This window comes from Pristiophorus japonicus, chromosome 2, assembly GCF_044704955.1.
Source record: "Pristiophorus japonicus isolate sPriJap1 chromosome 2, sPriJap1.hap1, whole genome shotgun sequence".
Lineage (NCBI taxonomy): Eukaryota > Metazoa > Chordata > Chondrichthyes > Pristiophoridae > Pristiophorus > Pristiophorus japonicus.
This window is the reverse complement of record NC_091978.1, coordinates 67,993,305-68,013,916: the sequence shown is the minus strand read 5'-3', so window position 1 is coordinate 68,013,916 and position 20,612 is coordinate 67,993,305. Positions and strand designations below refer to the sequence as shown.

Genomic DNA, 20,612 nt, shown 5'->3' with positions numbered 1-20,612 from the left:
TGGAGGCCAAACTCCAAGCCATCGTCAACACCTTCACCGAGAGCATGGGCCTTGCGCTAAACATCCGTAAGACAAAGGTCCTGTACCAACCTGATCCTGCCACACAGCACTGCCCCCTGATTATCAAAATCCCCGATGAAGTTTTGGACAATGTGGACCATTTTCCATACCTCGGGAGCCTACTGTCAGCAAGAGCAGACACCGACGATGAGATCCAACTCTGCCTTCAATGCGCCAGCACAGCCTTCGATCGCCTGAAGAAGAGTGTGTTTGAAGACCAGGACCTCAAATCTGGCACCAAGCTCATGGTCTTCAAGGCAGTAGTGATATCCGCCCTCCTATATGGCTCAGAGACGTGGATTATATACAGCAGACACCTCAAAATGCTGAAATCATACCAGCAGCGTTGCCTCCGCAAGATCCTGCAAATCCATTGGCAGGACAGACGCACCAACGTTCGTGTTCTCACTCAGGCCAACATCCCCAGCATCAAAGCATTGACTACGCTTGATCAGCTCTGTCGGGCAGGCCACGTCATTCACATGCCCGACACGAGACTCCCAAAGCAAGTGCCCTACATGGAGCTTCGACATGGCAAGCGAGCCACAGGTGGGCAGAGGAAACATTTCAAGCCTCCTTGACAATGTGCAACATCCCTACCTGGGAATTCCTGGCCCAAGAACAAGAACATCCAAAGTGGAGGAAGTGCATCCGGGAGGGCACTGAGCACCTCGAGTCCCATCGCCGAGAACAAGCAGAAATCAAGCGTAGACAGCAGAAGGAGCGTGCGTCAAACCAAGCTCCCCGACCACCCTTTCCTTCAACCACTATCTGCCCCACCTGTGACAGATACTGCAGGTCCCGCATTAGACTCCTCAGTCACCTGAGAACTCACTTTTGGAGTAGAAGCAAGACACCTCGACTCCGAGGAACTACCTATGATGATGATGAAGAAGAAATATATTCAGTGACCCAGCCTCCACAGCTCTCTGGGGTAGAGAATTCCAAAGATTTACGACCCTGAGAGAAGAAATTCCTCCTCATTTCTGTCTTAAATGGGCGACCCCTTATTCTGAAACTATGCCCTCAAGGGGAAACATCCTCTCTGCATCTACCCTGTCAAGCACCCTTAGAATTTTATACATTTCAACCAGCATGTTGCAATTGAGCTCCAGATGTCAATGTCCCAATCTCAGCCATTCCACAGTGGGAATGTGTAAGCATCAGTCATTCACTTACGTGCAGGAATGTTTGCAAAATGGGTGGGTGGCACCCAATGATCCAGGTTCACAACATGATAAGTGTATAACTTATCCCAGACTTCCAATATGAAGCAGGAGAACCAAAGTAAGGAAAAAAGGAAGGGAAGGAATCCCATATTCAAGATACCTAGCAGAGGATTATTAAATTCTTGCAGTTTATTTCCAGCATTTTCTTTAAAAAAAAAGATTTCTAGCAATTAGTTTCAAAATTTAGAAATATTACCATCCTGTGTGTTAAAATCAATGCTGAATGGGGAAAAAATCCTATGTACATATACCTCGATCATCTGTGGACCAAATAAAATGTTACATTCAAACAGGAGACATTCTACAAGGTACCTCGTGAACACTGGAAAAGCAGAAACCAAGGTGGAAAAGAAATTAGCCCCATGCAGCCAGAGCTCCAGATTGATAAGAGCTTTTCAAGATAGGGTTACAACTTGCACTGCACTACCTACAGTTGGAAATAGATGACTAGAAATGTAACAATGGGCCTATTTATATAAAATGATTCCTTGTGCCAATTGGTGTTTCTCATTTGTCAACTGGTTTTAATACTTAAATACTCAAATACTACAGTGCGATAATAAAAGATTATTTAACAAATAATTTGGTTGGCGCAAATTGACATAGCAAAGTGAATTGATAACAGAATTAATCAATGAAACCAAACGTTTTCTTACTTACATGGCACATCAATGGAAATGTTACCAATTATTTCAGGTCTTAAATTGCAATATTACATCTGATTTTTTAATGGTATTTATCACAATGAAACCTCTGTGCCACTGTTTTATTCTTCAAAAAACCATAGGAAATTAATAGTAGGGGATTTCAACTGTCCTAATATTAACTGGGACAAATATAGGGGCTAAGTTTCGGGCCGCGTCTAGAACGGCGCAGTCCCGACCTGGACGCCCGTTTTTCGCGCTACAAAGTGCGCCTGAAAAAAACTTCCAGATTCTCCAGCTCCCTGCAGGTCGTTTGCAGCTTGGCGCAGCGCAGCACGAGCTGTAGGGGGCGGAGCCAGGTCCCTGTGCTGAAAACAGTGCCGGGACCTCTGCACATGCGTGCTACAGTGGGCGCGCATGTGCAGTAGCTCCAGGCGCCCAAAACTGTGTGGGAGGGACCGAAGCACGCAGCCCCTAAGCCCTGGCCCAATGGCCTCACTGGGGCTGCGTGCATAAGGCTCCTCCCATGGCCAGCTCCTGCTTCTTCCCGACTCGACTCGACACCCGCTTCCCACCCCCCGGACCGACTCCCACTCCCCCCCTCCGACAGGACCCGATACCGACCCGACCGCCTCCGGACCAGACACCGACCCGACTCCTGCTTCGCCGCCCCCGGACTGGACCCGACCTGACCTCCCTCCTGCCGACCCGAACCAAACCAACCTCCCTGCCACCACCCCCCCGACCCCCCGACCCGCGCTCCCCCCCGACCCGACCCAACGCCACCTACCTGTAAATCTGGTGCTGGGGACGGGCCCTGCTCGAAGTCTCGGGCCCAGCCGGTTCAGCCTCCCCCCCCCTTTCCCCTTTCTCCCCGCCATCTCCTTTCCCCACCCCCCCATCTCCTTTCCCCACCCCCCCATCTCCTTTCTCCCCCCCATCTCCCCTCCCTTCCCCCCATCTCCCCTCCCTTTGCTCTCCCCCCCTCTCCCTCTACCCCACTCCTCCCCCTCCCCTCGCTGTCAGAAACACAGACACTGACAGACAGAGAATGAGAGACACAGACAGACAGACAGAGAGATAGAGACACTGACAGAAACACACTGGGGGGCATCCCAGCATGCTGTTGGAGGGCTCCCGGTGCTGCAGTCGGTAAGTAGAAAATGTTTTATTTATTGATTTAAAAAAAAAAATTATTTCTTATTAATTTTTTTTGATTGATTTATTGGTTGATTTATTGATGTATTTATCATTTATTATTGATGATGGCTCTTTATTTGTAAAACTGAAGTGTTTAATGTTTGTAAACTTCCCTTTAAACCCCCCGCCCCCATTCCCTACGCCTGATTTGTAACCTACACCTGATTTTCTAAAGTAGACAAGGTTTTTTTTGAGCGTACAAAAATCTTCACTTACTCCATTCTAAGTTAGTTTGGAGTAAGTTTTTACTGACGAAACTTTGAAAACAGGCCTAAGTGGCCCCCTTTTGAAAAAGAAATTCTGTTCCAAAGTGAAACTGTTCTAACTGACAAGAACTGGAGCAAACTAAATGGCGAGAATTCGATTTCTAAGATACTCCGTTCTACACCAGTTGCTCCTAAAAATCAGGAGCAAATCATGTCGAAACTTGGGGCCATAGTGAGAAGGGTATTGAGGGTGTGGAATTCTTAAAATGCATTCAAGAGAACTTTAAAAAAAAAAGACAGTATATAACAAGCCCAAAACGGGAGGGGGTGGTTCTGGATTTAGTTTTGGGGAATGAAGTGTGCAGGTTGAAGGGTTATCAGTGGGAGAGCATATGTGTGCCAGTGACCATAATTCAGGCAGATTCAAGGTAGTTATGAATACGGACAAGGATAGACCAGGAATAAAATTCCCAAATTGGGGAAAATAAGTTTGCTAAGATGAGAAGTGATTTGGCACAGTAGACTGGAAGCAGCTACTTGTGGGTAAATCATTGTCAGAGCAGTGGGAGGCATTCAAGGAGGAGATCCGGAGGGCTCAGGCCAAACATGTGCCCTTAAAGAAAAAGGGTGGGAATAACAATGCTAGAGCCCCAGGATATCAAGGGACTTACAGGGGAGGATAAAGGAAAAAAAAAGGGAAGTGTTGGTCATATACACCGATGGCTAAATACTGTAGAATCTCTGGAGGAATATAGAAAGTTCAGAGGTAAAATTAAAAAGGATATTAGGAATGCTAAGAGAGAGCATGAAAAATTGTTAGTAAAATTAAGGAAAACCCAAAGATGTTCTATAAATATATTAAGAGCAAGAATTAACTAAAGAAAGGGTAGGGCCTATTGGAGACCATGAGGGTAATCTTTGTGTCGAGGTAGAAGATGTTGGTATAAAGGGGTTTAGGAGCACTGAAAGTGGATAAGTCCCCAGGCCCGGATGAAATGCATCCTAGGCGATTGAGCGAAGCAAAAGAGGAAATAGCAGAGACCTTGACCATCATTTTCCAGTCCTCTTTGGATTTGGGCATGGTATCGGAGGATTGGAGAATTGCTAATATAGTACCCTTGTTTAAGAATAGACCGCGTAATTACAGGCCTGTCAGCCTAACTTCACTGGTGGGAAAATTATTGGAAAAAATCCTGAAAGACAGGATAAATTTACATTTAGAAAGGCAAGGATCAATCAGGGACAGTCAGCAAGGAGTTGTTAAGGGAACATCGTGTTTGACTAACCTGATTGAATTTTGAGAGGAGGTAACCAGGAGGGTCAATAAGGGTAGTGCGTACGATGTAGTGTATATGGACTTTAACAAAGCTTTTGATAAGGTCCCACATGGCAGACTGGTCACGAAGGTAAAAGCCCATGGGATCCAGGGCAAAGTGGCAAGTTGGATCCAAAATTGGCTTCGAGGTAGGAAGCAAAGGGTAATGGTTGATGGATGTTTTTGTGACTGAAAGGATGTTTCCAGTGGGGTTCCGCAGAGTTCAGTACTAGGTCCCTTGCTTTTTGTGGTATACATCAATGATCTCGATTTGAATATAGGGGGTATGATTAAGAAGTTTGCAGATCACGCTAAAATTGGCTGTGTGGTTGATAATGAACAGGAAAACCATGGACTGCAGGAGGATACCAATCTACTGGTCAGGTGGGCAGAACAGTGGCAAATGGAATTTAATTCAGAGAAGTGTGAGGTAATGCAACTTGGGGAGGGCTAATAAGGAAAGGGTATACATATTAAATGGTAGGCCATTTAGAAGTGTAGATGAACAAAGGGACCTTGGAGTGCTTGTTCACAGATCCCTGAAAGTAGCAGGCCAGGTGGATAAGGTGGTTAAGAAGGCATACGGAATGCTTGGCTCAACCGTGGCTATCTAGGGAAATCAGGGATAGTATTAAAGCCAAGGAAATGGCATACAAATTGGCCAGAAATAGCAGCGAACCCGGGGACTGGGAGAAATTTAGAACTCAGCAGAGGAGGACAAAGGGTTTGATTAGGGCAGGGAAAATGGAGTACGAGAAGAAGCTTGCAGGGAACATTAAGGCGGATTGCAAAAGTTTCTATAGGTATGTAAAGAGAAAAAGGTTAGTAAAGACAAACGTAGGTCTCCTGCAGTCAGAATCAGGGGAAGTCAGAACGGGGAACAAAGAAATGGCAGACCAATTGAACAAGTACTTTGGTTCAGTATTCACTAAGGAGGACACAAACAACCTTCCGGATATAAAAGGGGTCAGAGGGTCTCGTAAAGAGGAGGAACTGAGGGAAATTTTTATTAGTCGGGAAATTGTGTTGGAGAAATTGATGGGATTGAAGGCCGATAAATCCCCAGGGCCTGATGGACTGCATCCCAGAGTACTTAAGGAGGTGGCCTTGGAAATAGCGGATGCATTGACAGTCATTTTCCAACATTCCATTGACTCTGGATCAGTTCCTATCGAGTGGAGGGTAGCCAATGTAACCCCACTTTTTAAAAAAGGAGGGAGAGAGAAAGCAGGGAATTATAGACCGGTCAGCCTGACCTCAGTAGTGGGTAAAATGATGGAATCAATTATTAAGGATGTCATAGCAGCGCATTTGGAAAATGGTAACATGATAGGTCCAAGTCAGCATGGATTTGTGAAAGGGAGATCATGCTTGACAAATCTTCTGGAATTTTTTGAGGATGTTTCCAATAAAGTGGACAAAGGAGTACCAGTTGATGTGGTATATTTGGACTTTCAGAAGGCTTTCGACAAGGTCCCACACAGGAGATTAATGTGCAAAGTTAGAGCACATGGGATTGGGGGTAGTGTGCTGACATGGATTGAGAACTGGTTGTCAGACAGGAAGCAAAGAGTAGGAGTAAATGGGTACTTTTCAGAATGGCAGGCAGTGACTAGTGGGGTACCGCAGGGTTCTGTGCTGGGGCCCCAGCTGTTTACATTGTACATTAATGATTTAGACGAAGGGATTAAATGTAGTATCTCCAAATTTGCGGATGACACTAAGTTGGGTGGCAGTGTGAGCTGCGAGGAGGATGCTATGAGGCTGCAGAGTGACTTGGATAGGTTAGGTGAGTGGGCAAATGCGTGGCAGATGAAGTATAATGTGGATAAATGTGAGGTTATCCACTTTGGTGGTAAAAACAGAGAGACAGACTATTATCTGAATGGTGACAGATTAGGAAAAGGGAAGGTGCAACGAGACCTGGGTGTCATGGTACATCAGTCATTGAAGGTTGGCATGCAGGTACAGCAGGCGGTTAAGAAAGCAAATGGCATGTTGGCCTTCATAGCGAGGGGATTTGAGTACAGGGGCAGGGAGGTGTTGCTACCGTTGTACAGGGCCTTGGTGAGGCCACACCTGGAGTATTGTGTACAGTTTTGGTCTCCTAACCTGAGGAAGGACATTCTTGCTATTGAGGGAGTGCAGCGTAGATTCACCAGACTGATTCCCGGGATGGTGGGACTGACCTATCAAGAAAGACTGGATCAACTGGGCTTGTATTCACTGGAGTTCAGAAGAGTGAGAGGGGACCTCATGGAAACGTTTAAAATTCTGACGGGTTTGGACAGGTTGGATGCCGGAAGAATGTTCTCAATGTTGGGGAAGTCCAGAACCAGGGGTCACAGTCTAAGGATAAGGGGTAAGCCATTTAGGACCGAGATGAGGAGAAACTTCTTCACCCAGAGAGTGGTGAACCTGTGGAATTCTCTACCACAGAAAGTAGTTGAGGCCAATTCACTAAATATATTCAAAAGGGAGTTAGATGAAGTCCTTACTACTAGGGGGATCAAGGGGTATGGCGTGAAAGCAGGAAGGGGGTACTGAAGTTTCATGTTCAGCCATGAACTCATTGAATGGCGGTGCAGGCTAGAAGGGCTGAATGCCCTGCTTCTGCACCTATTTTCTAGGTTTCTATGTTGACAGAGGCATAGAATACAAGAGCAGCGAGGTTATGCTTAAATTGTAAAATACTCTGGTTCGGCCACAGCTGGCATACTGCGTGCAGTTCTGGTTACCGCATTATAAGGATGTGATTGCACTGGAGAGGGTGCAGAGGAGATTTATGAGGATGTTGCCTCGAATGGAGAATCTTTGCTATGAGGAGAGATTGGATAGGCTGGGTTTGTGCTCTTTGGAACAGAGGAGGCGGAGATGAGACCTCATTGTGGTGTATAACATTTTGTGGGGCCTGGATATAGTGGATAGCAAAGGCCTATTTCCTTTGGTGGAGGGGTCAATTATGAGGGGGCACAGTTTTAAAGTAGTTGGTGGAAGGTTTAGAGGTGATTTGAGGGGAAGCTTCTTCAAGCAGAGGGTTGTGAGTGTCTGGAACTCACTGCCTGGAAGGGTGGTAGAGGCAGAAACCCTCACCACATTTAAAAGTTGCTTGGATGGGCACTTGAGGTGCCATAACCTGCAGGGTTACAGACCTAGAGCTGGTAAGTGAAAAAAGACTGCATAACCTCTTGTTGGCTGGCGCGCATACGATGCTAAGTTCTTCAGGGAATCAAATACGGCCAGAGTGATCTCTTGGACTAGTTTTGATCGCGTCGATGAGTCGGAGAGGAATTTTCCCAGATTTTTTTCCTCAATTGGCCTGGGTTTTTAAATCTGATTTTTTGCCTCTCCCAGGTGATCGCATGGCTCCGGTTGGGATGGAGTGTAGAATGTTGTGGTGCAAGGGGTGTTGCAGTTGTGTGGACGGACTGGTTGGGCCAGATGCCCTTTACCTTTCCGCCATTGTTCATAGGTTTAGATGTAACCTTCAGGGCTGCTGATCGAGGGCCGTGTGGCTCTTTGTCGGCCGGCACGGACAGGATGGGCCGAAAAGACCTCCTTCTGCGCTGTGAATTTCTGTTTCTACAGACAGTTTTCACCGTGTCGCGACTGTCCAATTACTAGCTCTTACCTTTGATCACTCCACCCGTATTTTATTTCTGAACATTATTTGTTTAAATATCTTATCAAACCCCTCTGTCACAACTTTACTCAACTCTTTTATTGCTACTGAAGTGATCATTGCTCCTCTGAACTTTCCTCTCTTGTACCTGCAGGGCTGCTTGTGTATATTCCTCCACACATTTCCTCCTCCTTGCATCCTGTATTGAACCAGAGATTCATCACATTGTGATCTACTTCAAGAAACATAACCTCCTTAATTGCCTCAATTTTCCATTTCTTCTATAATTTGCAGGTTCAAGCTTCAGATCACCCAATTACTACTTGTGTACTTCTACGCTTTTCAATCGTGATGGTTTCCTGCACTATGAGCCTTCATCCTTCACTTGAGTTTTTCAATAACCTAATACTTTAATAGGATTAAAAGGTGGTACACGCATGTCTAACTTTGATATGTGGTTAAATAGGGTGGTTAAGCAACCACTGCTAGTATCTTCGTGTGTTGAGCCCCAAGAAGACTATATATTCATTTCTTTATTAAAAAATACATTTGTTTTCCAATCAACAACTCACCGGTAAGTGGTTAAGAGGCACGTCAACTTGGCCAAGGAAATCATCTCTTGTCTGTAAAAAACAGAACATTTTCAATATGTAATTATTATGAATTTTGAAAAATTATTAAAAACGACAAACTTAACCCAAGAGAATTATAATCTAAATTAATCATTGAATCTAAAATACAGAAGTGGAAATAATTTAAGTAAGGGCAAGAGAGGAATCGGAGGTGATATAACCTAATAGTTGTGTCACTGCAAATACAGCCACAAGACAGTGGCTTTATAGGCCATAAGTATCCACTTTGATGACGTATGCAATGGGTCCATCTCTAGTTGGCTACCGTTGTGCTGGGTGGAAGCTTGTTTTCCAGATCTGCATTCCAATCATGGTATCTGCAAAGCTACATAAAACTGCCAAATCCAAGAGTAACTCCTCCAAGAACAAATTTTTATCCCCAGTTTCTCTAGGTTAAGTACTTTCCATAGTCGCATGCTCCTTTAAAAGGTTGTGCAATTCAAAACATCACATTTCTAATTGCTCAAGCCTGTGCCACTCTTACTGTTTTGCTTGAAACACTATTAAAGCTTCAGTAAGGTTTGGGAATCAAATTTATATTTAACCATGCTCACCAATGCTTCACACAATGTCGAGGTTAAACTACATTTTAATTGGAAATGTAATTCTGGTGGTGCAGTCTATTGCACTTCACTATGGAGGCTCAGTACACATTGTAGATCTCGGCCAGATCATCGGCAGCAAGACCCTGCCCCAAAAGGAGGGGGGAATTTACAGTTGCAGGTCGAGATGTTCAAGAACGTGCAAATGGTTTTCAAGAGAAAGCTGGATTGATGAGGGCAGGGCAGGGGGCGGGGGAGGCAGGGGTGGGGGGAATGGGACTCGGTTCAGTTTTTTCCCCCAAGGAGGTCGGAAAAGTAAAACAGTGGTCCTTTAAATTAGGAATCAAGTCCTTATGGTGGTGATGGTATGTATAAATCTACGATCGACTGAAGATACATAGATTCTGATGGAGGGCACTTGATGGGCAGAATGGCCTTTTCAATCTTTGGACTGTGTGTGTTAAACAGAAAAAGAGTGTAAACATGTTAGTCTGTGTTAGAATGTTGCAATACATCTTCAGTAAAGATAATATAAATACAATCATAGAATGGTTACAGTACAGAAGGAGGCCGGCCAGTCAGTCAGTCAGGTCCGTGCCAGCTCTCTGCAAGAGCAACTCAGCTAGTTCCACTCCCCCCACCCTTTCCCCTTAGCCCTGCAGATTTTTTTCCTTCAGATACTTATCCAATTCCCTTTTGAAAGCCATGATTCAATCTGCCTCCACCACCCTTTCAGGCAGTGCATTCCAGATCCTAACCACTCGCTGCAGAAAAAAAAGTATTTCCTCAGATCGCCTTTGGTTCTTCTGCCAATCACCTTAAATCTATGTCCTCTCGTTCTTGACCCTTCTGCCAATGGAAACAGTTTCTCTCGATCTACTCTATCTCGACCCCTTGTGGATTTGAACACCTAGCAAATCTCCTCTCAACCTTGTCTGCTCAAATGAGAACAACCCCAGCTTTTCCAGTCTATCCACGTCACTGTAGTCCCTCATCCCTGGATCCATGCTTGTAAATCTTTTCTGCACCATCTCCAAGGCCTTCACATCCTTCCTAAAGTGCAGTGCCTAGAACTAAGCGCAATATTCCAGTTGAGGCCAAACCAGTGTTTTATAAAGGTTCATCACAACTTCCTTGCATTGTACGCAATGCCTCTATTTATGAAGGCCAGGATCCCTACAAAGAGAAATATATATATATATTTTTTTAAACTGCTTTCTCAACCTGCCTTGCCACCTTCAATGATTTGTGCACATTTAGCCCCAGGTCTCTCTGTTCATGCAGCCCCTTTCTCATTGCACCCTTTAGTTTATATTGCCTTTCCTCGTTCTTCGTACCAAAATGTATCACTGCACTTTTCTGCGATAAATTTCATCTGCCACATGTTTGCCCACTCCATGGGCCCAAGTTTCGGGACGTGCCTAAAACGGCGCAGCCCGGACCTGGACGCCCGTTTTTCGCGCCAGAAAGTGCACCTAAAAAAAACTTCCCTATTCTCCGCCTCCCTGCAGGTCTTCTGCAGCCGGGCGCGGCGCAGCACGAGCTGTTGGGGGCGGAGCCAGGTCCCTGCGCTGAAAACAGTGGAGTAGCTCCAGGCGCCCAAAACTGTGTGGGAGGGGCCCGAAGCACACAGCCCCGAGCCCTGGCCTCACTGGGGCTGTGTGCATAAGGCTCCTCCCATGCCCAGCTCCTGCTTCCTCCCGACTCGACTTGACTCCCGCTCCCCCACCCCCGGTGACCTGACCTCCGCGACTCTCTCTCTCTCCCCCCCGCCCCCGGGATCTCTGCGACTCTCTCACACCCTCCGCCGCCGCCCCCCCCCCCCCCACCAGACCTCCGCGACTCTCTCACACCCACCGCCCCCCGGACCTCCGCGACTCTCTCACACCCCCCCCCGCCGGACCTCCGCGACCGCCCTCGCCCGGAGACTCGACGCCACCTACCTGTAAATCTAGCCCGAGGTCTTGGGCCCGGCCGTTCAGCCTCCTTCTCTCCCTTCCCCCCCTCCCACCGCTCTCCTTCCCTCCCTCCCTCCTCTCTCCCTCCCTACTCTTTCCTTCCCTCCCTCCCTACTCTCTCCTTCCCTCCCTCCCTACATCCTCTCTCCTTCTTCCCCCTTCTTCCCCCCCCTTCCCCTCTCCCCCTCCTCTCGTTGTCAGAAACACAGACACTGACAGACAGAGAGTGAGAGGCACACACACAGACAGACAGATAGGGACACTGACAGAGACACACTGGGGGGACCGTCCCAGCACGCTGTTGGAGGACTCCCGGTGCTGCAGTCGGTAAGTAGAAAATGTTTTATTTATTGATTTTTAAAAATTTTATTATTTTATTAATTTTTTTTGATTGATTTATTGGTTGATTTATTGATGTATTTATCATTTATTATTGATGATGGCTCTTTATTTGTAAAACTGAAGTGTTTAATGTTTGTAAACTTCCCTTTAAACCCCCACCCCCCCCCCCCTCCCCCCCTCATTCACTACGCCTGATTTGTAACCTACGCCTGATTTTCTAAAGTGTAGACAAGGTTTTTTCGAACGTACAAAAATCTTCACTTACTCCATTCTAAGTTAGTTTGGAGTAAGTTTTCACTGCCTAAACTTTGAAAACAGGCGTAAGTGGCCGGACACGCCCCCTTTTGAAAAAAAATTCTGTTCCAAAGTGAGACTGTTCGAACTGACTAGAACTGGAGCAAACTAAATGCTGAGAATTTGAATTTCTAAGATACTCCGTTCTACACCAGTTGCTCCAAAAAATCAGGAGCAACTGAGGCCGAAACTTGGGCCCCATCAGCCTGTCTTCTTGAAGTTTATCACTATCCGCCTCACTGCTCACTATACTTCCAAGTTAATGTCATCTGCAAATTTTGAAATTGTGTCCTGTGCACCCAAGTCCAAGTCATTAATACATCTCAAGAAAAGCAGTGATCCTAGTACCGACACCTGGGAAACACCACTGTGTACCTTCCTCCAGTCCGAAAAATAACCGTTCACCACTACTCTCTGTTTCCTGGTCACTTAGCCAATTTCATATCCATGCTGTCCTTTTTATTCCATGGGCTTCAACTTTGTTCGCAAGCATATTACGTGGCACTTTAACAAACGCCTTTTGGAATTCTATGCACACCACATCAACCGCATTGCCCTCATCAATGCTCTCTGTTACCTGATCAAAAAACTTGATCAAGTTAGTGAAACACGATTTGCCTTTGACAAATCCTGCTGGCTTTCATTAATTAATCCACACTTGTCCAAATGACTTAATTCTGCCAGATTATAGGGCTCAAAATTGACCAGGAGTTGCTCCGGTTTTTTTTGGAGTAACTTTCCCCAATAAACTTGCTCCAGAGTAACTGAATTAGTTACGATTTTTTGAGTTTTGTTTTTTTTCTCCCAGTCACCCACGCCCGTTTTGGCCATTTAGGCAACTTTGGCCAGCTAATAATTACTCCAAATTTACTTAGGCCAGCGTATTTGGCCACTTCAGAAAACCCTTGCGGAGAGTTAAGAAATCGGCGCAGGTTAGTATATTCTAAAGCACCAAGACTTACAAAGCACTAAACAAAGCACAAAAAGTAGTAAGCATTCAATAGCAAATAAAAAATAGAAGGGACGCGGAGAGGACCTGCACCTAAAGCAGCAAGACTTACAAAGTTTTAAGGAAAGATTAAAAGAAAATAAAGGAACTCAACAAACATAAACTCCGCCTGTTTACCAAAAACATCGCCTCTTGCTTTACTATTTAAGAGGTCTTGCCCGACCAAACCTGAAATGAAAAAATTGGACCAAAAAGCATCCTTATTCACCAAACACCAATGATTAAACTTTCTACTCAACCTCAGCAAGGCTTAATTAAAACCTAATTAACACGACTCTTCCTGACATTGACCCTGGCCATCTTAATCACAGTAGTTTAAACCACGAACACAAGCAGCTATTTACACAGCGGGCCGGTGCGGGAGACCACTCGGCCAGGGATAGAGGCAGCAACTGCGAGCATCGGGTCCCTCTCACACAGGCTGTAGGACGTGTTGGGGGCAAGGAGCTACTGCGCATGCACGCACACTCTAACGCGCATGTGCAGATGTCCCGGCACTGTTCTCAGCACCGAGACGCTGGCTCCGCCCCCGAATCCACTGCCCACGCTACGCTGCCACCGAGGAGAGGCCGGACAGCGGCCAAAGTCGGGAGGAAGATTTTCAGCGCGCTTGGAGTCGTGGAAAAACGGCACACCTCAGGTGAGTGCGCCAAAAATCGGCAGAGGCCAATTTTGAGCCCATAGTTTCTAAAGCTTCCTCACTACTGAGGTTAAATTGAATGGCTTGCAGTTGCTGGGTTTTTCCTTACACACTTTTTTGAACAAGGGTGTAACATTTGCAATTCTCCAGTCCTCTGGTACCACCCCTGTATCCAAAGAGTATTGGAAGATTATGACCAGTACCTCCACAATTTCCACCCTTTCCTCCCTCAGCATCCGAGGATGCATCCCATCCGGCCCTGCTTCACCTTACTCTCTATCTCTCATGGGAATGTACGAATGTACCCGAACCATCTCCTCTTTAAAGGCAGCCTATTGTTCGATTACAGTTTTGCCTACCAACCTTTGATTCCAATTTACTCAAGCCAGATCCATGCTTAACCCATTAAAATTGTCCCTCCTCCAATTAAGTATTTTTACTCGATATTGCTCCTTGTTCTTTTCCATAGCTAATCTAAACCTTATGATCAGTGTTTCCTAAATGTTCCCCCAACTGACACTCGATCCATTTAACCCATCTTATTCTCCAGATCCAGATATGCTTCCTTCCTCATTGGGCCAGAAATGTACTGATCAAGAAAGTTGTCCTGAACACACTACAGAAATTCTTCCTCCTCTCTGCCCTTTACACTATTGCTATCCCAGTCTATATAATAATTGAAGTTCCCCTTTATCACTATTTTATAGTTCATGCGTCTCTTTGTAATTTCCCTGCAAATGTGATACTCGATATCCTTCCCACTACTTGGTGGCCTATAGAATACACCTATGGTTTCTTAACTCTAACCAAATAGATTCTGTTCTTGACCCCTCCGTGACATCCTCTCTCTCCAGCACTGTAATATTCTCCTTGATCAATATTGCCACCCCACCTCCTTTCTTTCCTGAACACCTTATATCCAGGAATATTTAGTACTCAATTCTGCCCTTTTTGAGCCAGGTCTCAGTTATCTCAACATCTTTTCCCATGTGGTTATTTGTGCTTGCAGCTCACCAACCTTATTTACCATGCTTTCTACGTTTACACACATGTATTGTAAACCTATCTTAGACCTCCTTGTATTCTCTCTGATAACATACTAGTTCTTACTCTACTGTTATCTGTCTCTCCCAATCCTTCGTGGACGTTGTTGCCCCTTTCTAATGCCACATCCTGATGCCCATCCCCCTGCCAAATTAGCTTAAACCTTCCCGAACAGCACTAGCATAAACAATGAGTTTGAAGCTCAAGTCACTTATAAATATCATCTGAACTTTTAAAAGTATTACATCTGTGATGTAATTCCGCACAAAATTTCTAAGTGCAGTAAGCAGAGTGGATCTTTCAGGATTCAAAATTTTTGCTTAATGTTATCATCTCAGAGTACATCTGATTGCAGGGTTTCAAAATTCAATATTGTTATTTAAACCATGGTGATGTTGGGTTTTATTTCATTGCTTGCCTCAGAGAAACGGTCTGCTCTGAACAGAGAGTAAAAATCTACTTCTGCAATTGACAAAAACAAGATATTTAGCTGCTCCAAACAGCAGGTTCATAGGGAGGCACTGAACAAAGGCGATGTAGCTCAGCACAGTAAGGGAAAAGGAAGAAAAGGAAAAACTACGGATAGTAGGTCATCCCAGGTCACTTCTGCACAACTCGTAAACCAGACCAGGAATAGCACTTGAAAAGATCCAACAAACTGGTAAGCTGCAGTATTAGCCACTGACAAGTAAATGAAGGCTTAAAAGAAGAAAAAAATAACTAATGGAAGAGAAGGATTAAAAAATGATGAGTGGAATTTCCCATGAAGTGCATTGAGGCTTCAACCCAATACCAGTTGGCAGTACTCTATTGCTCTAATTCCTTCACATCAATTTAACAGAAACTTAATATGCTATTGAGAGTGAATGTGCCTTCCATTAATATGAACCTCTTTAATCTCTCTCAGAGATCTTGAAGTTTCCAAAAAACATTCTGCACAACATTAATGAATATTTAAACACAGCTAAATGAAGATGGATACAAGATATACAGGACACAGATTATTTGTAGCCTACTCCATTAAAACATAATTTAATCAATTAACACTTGAATCAGCTGCTGAATCAAACTTATCTTCTCGTATTCTAATAACTTCAGCTGTTACGTTTTCTAATAGAACAGAATTTCTCAAAGTTCCTCCTTTGAGGGAGAGAGAGAGAAATTTAATAGCACTTTCCTTCTTGCCAGAATATACATTCACCAAGTACTAACCATCTTTTATTGTGCAATTAGTTTAAAAGAGGCCATTTTGACTTTGTCCTTTTTTCCACTTCGTCAAAATATCACATTACCAGACGGAGGTCCAGGATAATTCAATAACTTGTAAACTTGCTTGAACTTGTAGATTAAAAATCACTTTTGGAAACATCAAGCTGCACAAAATAACATTTACTGCATCACAATCCAATTCTCAAAAGATGATAATTTAATTCTACTTCAATTTACCAAAACAAATTACAATCTTTGAACCTACGTCTCAGCCAATGAACACAGACATCTAACTATCACTTTACCAGGTGATGGATTACAAGCAAGCTAATACACTAACACCAAACGAGTGTGATCCCTGCTGAAAGCACGGAGTTAGAGAATCTACAATAGATGAATTGCTTTGAAGGGCAGTTGCTATATGTATTCAAATGCACCTGTCATTTTCTAGCAGTACGGTGAGCAATGAAAGATTATTCTTGGTAGTGTTGGAAAGGCAGTTGCAGAGAATGGCAACAACCATGCGGTGGATGGAGGAGGTAGAGTGATCGAGCTGTGGTGCACATTTGAAACCCAATGGTGTGCATTTGAATGAATGTTTGAGGGCTGTATGCAAGAATGGAGACTTCATCACGGAAGCTGATGGACATGAGCTGAATTAGTATTGACGATACAACAGTTAAGAATGGAACCAGGAGGCAGCAATACTGTGAAGGAGATGTACAAAGCAAATGGAGAGAACAGCAGCAGCAGAGTGTCCATTTCATTTGGTGATTATGCTTTACATAGGGTACACAGCACAGAAACAGGCCATTCCACCCAGTCAGTCCATGCCGGCGTTTATGCTCCACTCGGGCCTCCTTCCGTCATTCCTCATCTAACTCCGTCAGCCTAACCCTCTATTCCCTCTTTCCTCATATGCTTATCTTGCCTCCCCTTAAATGCATCTATACTATTCGCTTCAACCACTCCCTGTGGTAGCGAGTTCCACAATCTCACCTCTCTCCGGGTAAAGAAGTTTCTTCTGAATTCCCTATTTGATTCCTTGGTGACTATCTTATATTGATGACCTCGAGTTTTGCTCGACCCCACAAGTGGAAACGCGCTCTATGTATCTACTCTATTAAAACCTTTCAGAATTTTAAATACCTCTATTAGGTCATTCCTCAGCATTCTCTTTTCAAGAGAAAAGAGGCCCAGCCTGTTCATCCTTTCCTGATTGGTATATTTTTCCATTTCTGGTATTATCCTTGTATTACCATCTACCCCACCTGTGACAGAAACTGTAGATCCTGCATCGGTCTCATCAGTCACCTTAGTGTGGAAGCAAGTCATCCTCGACTCTGGGGGACTGCCCAAGAAAAAAAGATTATCCTTGTAATTCATTTTTGCACCATCTCCAGTGCCTCTATAACCTTTTTATAATATGGCAACCAGAATTGTATGCAGTGCTCCAAGTATGGTCGAACCAATGTCCGATACAAGTTTAGCATAACTTCTCTACTTTTCAATTCACTCTCTCCAGAAATAAACCCTCAGGTTTGGTTTGCTTTTTTATGGCCTTGTTAACATGTGTGATTTGTGTATTTATACCCTGAGTGAGATCACTTTGCTCTTCTACCTCATTTAGATTTGTATTTTCCAAATAATATGTGACCTCCTTATTTTTCTGACCAAAATGTAATACAGGTACAACATTCGAAATCCAGAATCCTCGAGACTGAATCCATTACGGTTTTGGGGTTTTCCGGATTTCAGACAAGAAAAATCAAGTCTGAAATCCGGGATCCTCGACTGAATCCGTGCCGGGTTTTGATCGGCGAGGTCCGAATCTGGCAAAATCCAAAATCCGGCACAGATTCGATTGTGGATTCCGGATTTCAGAGATTATTTTCTTGTCTGAAGTCCGGAATCCTCGACCAAATCCGTGCCGGATTTGGGGTTTTGCCTCAAAAATGTCCGGTTTTCGGACAATAATTCCGGACGACTCCATCAGCTTTGCGCAAATGTCCTGTTTTTGGACAATTCCGGTTTTCGGAGTTCCAGATTTGGGACGTTGCACCTGTATCTCACATTTATCTGTTGAACTTCATTTGCCAATTATATGCCCATTCTTCAAGTTTATTAATGTCTTTTTGCAATTTGTTGCAGTCCTCCCTAGTATTTGACTACCCCCCCGCAAAATTTGGTATCATTTGCAAATTTAGAAATTATGTTTTTGATTCCAGAGTCTAAATCATTAATATAAATTGTGAACAACAGTGGTCGCAGCACTGATTATTGTGAAACACCACTACCCACCTTCTGCCACTCGGAATAGCTGCCCTTTACCCTATTATTTGCTTTCTGCCTTAAAGCCAGCTAGTTATCCATTCTGCTACTTGTTCCCTGCCTGCGCATGCTCTGCCCTTATTCATTAGTCTATTATGCGGTATCTCATCGAAGGCCTTTTAAAAATATAGATAAATTACATCTACTGCATTACCCTTGTCTACTCTCTCTGTTGCCTCTTCAAAAAAAATCAATGAGGTTCATCAAGCAAGACATTCCCTTTTGAAATATACGCTGACTATTCATTATTATTTTTCTGGTTTCTAGATGTTTCTATTCTCTTCTTTAATAGGGATTCCATTATTTTTCCGACCACCGATATTCAGCTGACTAGTCTATAGTTCCCTGGACATGTTCTATCTCCCTTCTTAAATATAGGTGTTACGTTAGCTATCTGCCAGTCCTCTGGCACTACAACTTGTTCTAAAGAATGATTAAATATGTGTAGTAACACCTCTCTGCTTTGTGTGAAGAAACAATTCCAAGCATTGTCCTACCCGTTGGAACCTGCATCTTCGCCTTGCATTTAATTAAAAACAATATTCCAGACGTATCTTTTTCCATTCCATTAACTGTATTCTCGACCTCTAAAATCATCTCTCAGATGCCTCCTTTATAGACTGAAAAAACAAAGTTTCAACATTTCGCCTCATAATTCAGCCCTTTGATGCTCGAGATCAGCTGTGTGGTCGTTCTCCAAATTGAATGTCTCCTTTGTTTTTCGGCGACCAGAACCAGACAGTGCTCAAGGTGCGGTCAGACTAGTTTTATAATGATGTTTTAAAATTTGTATTCTGTGTTTTGGTTGTGTAGTTAAACATTCTATTGATTTTGCTGATTGCGTTGTGCAGTGATTGAACATGCAGAATGTCAACATTTCTTCTAACTTCATCTTTAGCTATTTCCACATTGTTCATGGAGTACGGGTTATTGGTTTTTTTCTTCCTATATGCAATACTTTACATTTCCCTGCATTAAACGTCATCTGCCATTGTTCTGCCCACGTAATTTTTGAGCAGCCTTTATGAATTCCACCACCACTCTTTGTTTTGATATTATCTACAAATTTTTATCAATTTGTATTGAATTTCTGAATCAAGATTATTTATGTAAATTGAAAACACTAGTAATCCCAATACCAATACCAAGTTATAGGTGCAATGTCTGGAATATGGAACTCCGAAAACCATAATTGTCCGAAAACCAGACATTTTGCATTTAGCTGATGGAGTCAGCCGGAATTATTGTCCAAAAACCGGACATTTTTGAGGGAAAACCCAAAGTCCGGTACGGAGTTGTGCGAGGATTCCGGATCTCAGAGAAGAAAATCAAGTCGGAAATGCAGAATCTGCGACCGAATCTGTGCCGGATTTTGGGTTTTGCCGGATTTCGGACCTCGCTGCTCAAAACCTGGCACCGATTCGGTCTATAATTCCGGATTTCAGACTTGATTTTCTTTTCTGAAATCCGGAAAAGCTCAAAGACCGGAGCGGACTCGGTCCTGTGGATTCCGGAAGTTGTACCTGTACAAGTATCCCATTCCCTTCCCGACTTGAAATAACTCCGAACAAGTACCCATTGATTTCTACACATCACCAATTTCATGTCCATATCCAGGATTTATTCTGTTGTGCATGTATCAGTTACTAGCAATTTTTCAAACATTTGTGGAAATATTTTAAACATTCATTATGTTATCTCATGGTAAGAATCCTGGAGCCTGTGAACAACGGCATGAGATTTTCTAAGAAAACTGCAGCAGAAGTTTACAATGCAAATTATTATGAATTACCACAATAACAGCTGCTGTGTAAGATTTCAACATTATGATCATATGTATCCCTTTGAAATACCAACATCAGAACCAATTGAACAAAAAAAAAAAGAAAAGCGAAGTACTAATAAATGCACTCCCACAGGACTTATTTTTCAGCCCTTAGGGACAACTGGCAATGCCATTTATCATTCTATAAGCAGCTGTCCATGTGTGTTATCAAAACTTTGTGCTTCAACATCTTACCTGTCCAACAAGCAACAGCCTAAATAATGAAAGAGACTAAAAAATCTGTCCTGTGCCAGAAGAATACTATAGTACAGTCACCATTTTAAAGACGACTTCGAGAGACATGGAGCCCAAAGATGGCTCCTGCCTCCACACTCGAGAGAGAACAAAGCCAAAGTCAATGGGAATAAGATACACATCAAGTTTTTAAAATTTTCCAAGTTTATATGCAACCTTCAGGGCTGCTGACCGAGGGCCGTGCGGCTCTTTGGGCAGATGGGCAGAAATGGCCTCCTTCTGCGCTGTAAATTTTTATGTTTCTATAGATTGTCT

General features: G+C 43.9%; 1 protein-coding gene across 12 annotated transcripts in view; it reads right to left on the bottom strand.

Moving 5' to 3' along the window:
• Window positions 1–20,612, bottom strand: part of nedd4l (NEDD4 like E3 ubiquitin protein ligase) — a 614,975-nt gene that overhangs the window by 168,748 nt on the left and 425,615 nt on the right. For 11 of the 12 annotated variants that reach the window (XR_011588609.1, XR_011588608.1, XM_070867774.1 and 8 more), the window contains one exon: window positions 8,849–8,899. The exons of the other annotated variant lie outside the window; for it this stretch is intronic. Coding sequence is in view for 9 of the 11 variants with exons in the window: in XM_070867774.1 (XP_070723875.1) it covers window positions 8,849–8,899 (51 nt within the window). In the remaining 2 variants the exon portion in view is untranslated. The remainder of the gene's footprint in view (window positions 1–8,848; window positions 8,900–20,612) is intronic. 12 annotated transcript variants of the gene reach the window in all.